At 36.1% G+C, this 3,456-nt stretch overlaps 1 protein-coding gene across 1 annotated transcript; it reads left to right on the forward strand.

The window, feature by feature from the left end:
• The first annotated feature begins 375 nt into the window (after positions 1–375).
• On the forward strand, positions 376–948 carry LOC145665263 (zinc finger BED domain-containing protein 4-like). Its single transcript, XM_081732556.1, has one exon. It carries the CDS (start codon positions 376–378, stop codon positions 946–948), a length of 573 nt encoding a protein of 190 aa, XP_081588682.1.
• The last annotated feature ends 2,508 nt before the right edge of the window (positions 949–3,456 follow it).

A 3,456-nucleotide genomic window follows, 5' to 3' on the forward strand; every position in this document is an offset into this window, starting at 1 on the left:
TTGAAATGGATTTTGAATTATATATTCTGTGGGCAAGGACCCACTATTTGCAACGCGGCGAAACTGACATGAAAGTCTGCATGGCATATATCCTATATAAATTTAACCCTCATTTACTCAAACTTCCTTGATGGCACTAAGTCACCTATAGCTCTGGTCCATCCAAATATCCAACAACTGGTTACTGTGTGTGTAAAGATACAAATTGGAACGTTATGATTCTGTGAGTTTTCATCTCTGTCACGCTGGAAGCAAACATTTCACTCCATCTCCTCTCTCTCTCTCACACACACACTCTCTCTCTGTTACAACAACATAGCACTTTCCTCAACCTCCAGCGGTCAGCCGGAGAACGTTTCCCGTTCAACGAAACTGATGAGCATTTCCGGGAAGACACAGAAGACACAGCTCACTCATTTTCGCCTTCCGGATAGTAAAACAAATGAAAAGTATCGGAATGCTGTTGCATATTGGCTTGCAATTGATATGATGCCTTATTCAGCAATTGAGAAAGACGGTTTCAAGCATCTAATGTCAGTGTTAGGTAGTAATTTTCACGTACCTGGCAGGAAGTGTTTTGCTGAATCCAAAATACCTCCTTTGTACGATGCAACATCAGAATTACTAAAAGTTGAATTGGCATACGCTATTAACATTGCGCTAACAACAGACTGTTGGACGTCGGCCTCTGAACATCCGTTTATGGCCGTTACCGCGCACTTTATTAACAGCAGCTTTGAAATGAAGAGTTGTTGCCTCAACTATACTTCTCTGGATGTTGATCACACTGCAGCAAATCTTCTGAGTGCCTTGAATTACAGTCTGCAGTTGTGGGGAATACCACAGGAAAAGGTTTCTTGTGTAACAACGGACAACAGATCTAACATTGTTAAAGCCATTGATGAACTAAGTGCTTGCTGCCATTTGAATTGTTTCGTCACACATTAAATATTGGAAATGAAATTTTTGAGTTTTACGTCCCACGGTTATGCCGGTTAGGCTAAAGGAGACGGTGATGATGAGTAATGAATGAAATGGTGGAATGAAGAAAGTGGGAGGAAACGGGAGAACCCCGAGAAAACCCACGCACACGGTGTTTGTCCACCACAAAGTTCACTTGGCGGGAGCAGGGTTTGAACCCGAGACCCTTAGCACCAGAGGTGAACGCTCTACCACTGAGCCACCGCGGCCCCCTCATTAAATATTGGAGTAACTATCGCTTTTAAAGAACAACCCACATGTGGAGTTATCGAGAAGATAAAAAGAATAAGGGGAATCATCAGTCATAGTCATAAAATGTAACGTGCTTTACAAAAGGAACAAGAAGCTTTAGGACTACCATATAAAATTATACCATCAGTGACATCGACAAGGTGGTGGTCTCTTATTTCATTGATTCATTTCGTTATAGAACAACAAGCCGCACTCGCCAAGTTCCTTTGCCAAACAAAACACTGGTCTCTTATTCTGCAACAGAAAGAAGTTAAGCTTCTAGAGACGATTTTATCCCTAATTTTACCCCCTACAAATGCTGAGTGACAATATGTCTGCTGTAAAATCAGTGACAGCTTCAGCAACCTGTCCTCTTTATAAGCAAGTAAAAAGTTAATTTCAAGCTGATGATGAACAAACGCTGAGGTCCAGTGAGACTTATTTGTCTGGTTATGATTCTCTTCTTGAAAAACAAGAAGGTAGTGAACTGAAACTGAAACTGGCTTTGAAAGATGTTCAAGTTCATATGAAAATTGTAAGTTTAGAACCTTTGCATGATAGGTATGACACCAAGGAAGAAACCGGAATCCTACTTAAGATTTGTTCCTTTTTCGACCCAAGATTTAAAATTGAACCAGCAGGAAAGGACATCGGTGTAGTGAAGGCCACTGTTTTAGCAGAATTAAAAGAAATTGTCACAAAGGATAACTCTGGTAGTGTTCAAAGAAACGTTCCAAAGAAAGAATTTGCGAGTTATTTGAAACGGAAAGAAGTTGAACAAGGTGGTGTTGAACAAAGTGAAATCGTTGAAATGAATAGATACTTAAATCTTGGAAACGCTGAATTGGAAGATCCACTTACTTGATGGAGAATTCATTCTTTTCTACTCCCAGGTTAGCACAGTTGGCAAAAATGTTTGAGCATTCCTGCCACAAGTGTACCTAGTGAAAGAGTATTTAATTGTGGAGGTAATGTAGTGACAAACCACAGACACTCTCTTACACTTGAACATGCAAGCAGTTGATAGTTTTGACCATAAACAAATACATTGTTGCTAAAGCTCTTTAAGTGTGTTCAGTTAAAATGCATTCTTTACTCAACATTAGAGAATCTTCATGGGATGTAATAATTATGTGGTGTTATGACAAAGCTTGGCAGGTCTATGTTACTTTTAACAACGATTAATGAAATTAACTTTCCACTCCAGTAAAGGATTTAAATTATCGTAATAGTTGATTTTTCATATGCTTTAAGTGAATGTTTGCCACCATTCTGATTTTTTTCTTTTCCCGTAATTAAAACATATTGTCTACCGTTTATAAAGGAAGTACATAATTATGAATTTTGTAATTGAAATTTCAAAAAAATATGTTAAGCAATTACAAGATGATTGCTAATTATAAATTTAACTTTTTACTTTTATGCCCAGCAAAGGAAATTAAAACAACCAACCGTACAGAAATTGATTATCTTCCTCTGTGCCTTAAAGCTTTGTGTACAAACACTCGTTTAATATTTAATATTTAATTGAATTAATCAAGGATCACGTAAATAAAACTTTAATATTAGACGAGTGTTTGTAAATGAAGCGTTGCATTTTTAAGCCATAGAGGAATAACTTTTGAATTTCCGTATTTGGGCTGAAAAGTAAAAAATAAATTAGTAATTATTTTGTAATTAATTAGCATATTTTTTTAAATTTTCAATTACAAAATACACAATATCACTACCTTCTTACTTGCAAGTATAGATAGTAAAAATATGTTTTAATCACGAAAAAAGAAAAATCAAAATGGCATGGCGAGAACTCAAAATAAAAGAAAAATCTTAACTTTTATTAATGAATAAAGTAGAGATAATATGGGAAAAGATAGCACAGAGGTCATGGATCGTCTCATCAGGACTTTAAAGAAGTATTCAAAAGTTACATATAAAGCTGTACGGCCAGGACTCTGCCTTTCTACATCTTTGCACCTACGCCTTTCGCGCGACCTAAGCCTTAGTTGCCTAAAAATAAAACTAAATTGAAATTCAATCAAGTTCAAACTCAACCAGTTAAAATTCAATAAAGTTTTTTCATAACACCACAAAATTCTAGTAATTTGTAATGACAGTTTATATTGTGATGTTAAAATCACCCAGTATAGATAGCTGGTAGGTAGCTATTATTGTGGTTTCATTTACCATCTTACATAATTTATTACCAAAATAAGGTTTAATATTATTTTATCTTCAGATATGATA

Source organism: Thermobia domestica, chromosome 11, assembly GCF_964235325.1.
Source record: "Thermobia domestica chromosome 11, izTheDome1.hap1.1, whole genome shotgun sequence".
Classification (NCBI taxonomy): domain Eukaryota; kingdom Metazoa; phylum Arthropoda; class Insecta; order Zygentoma; family Lepismatidae; genus Thermobia; species Thermobia domestica.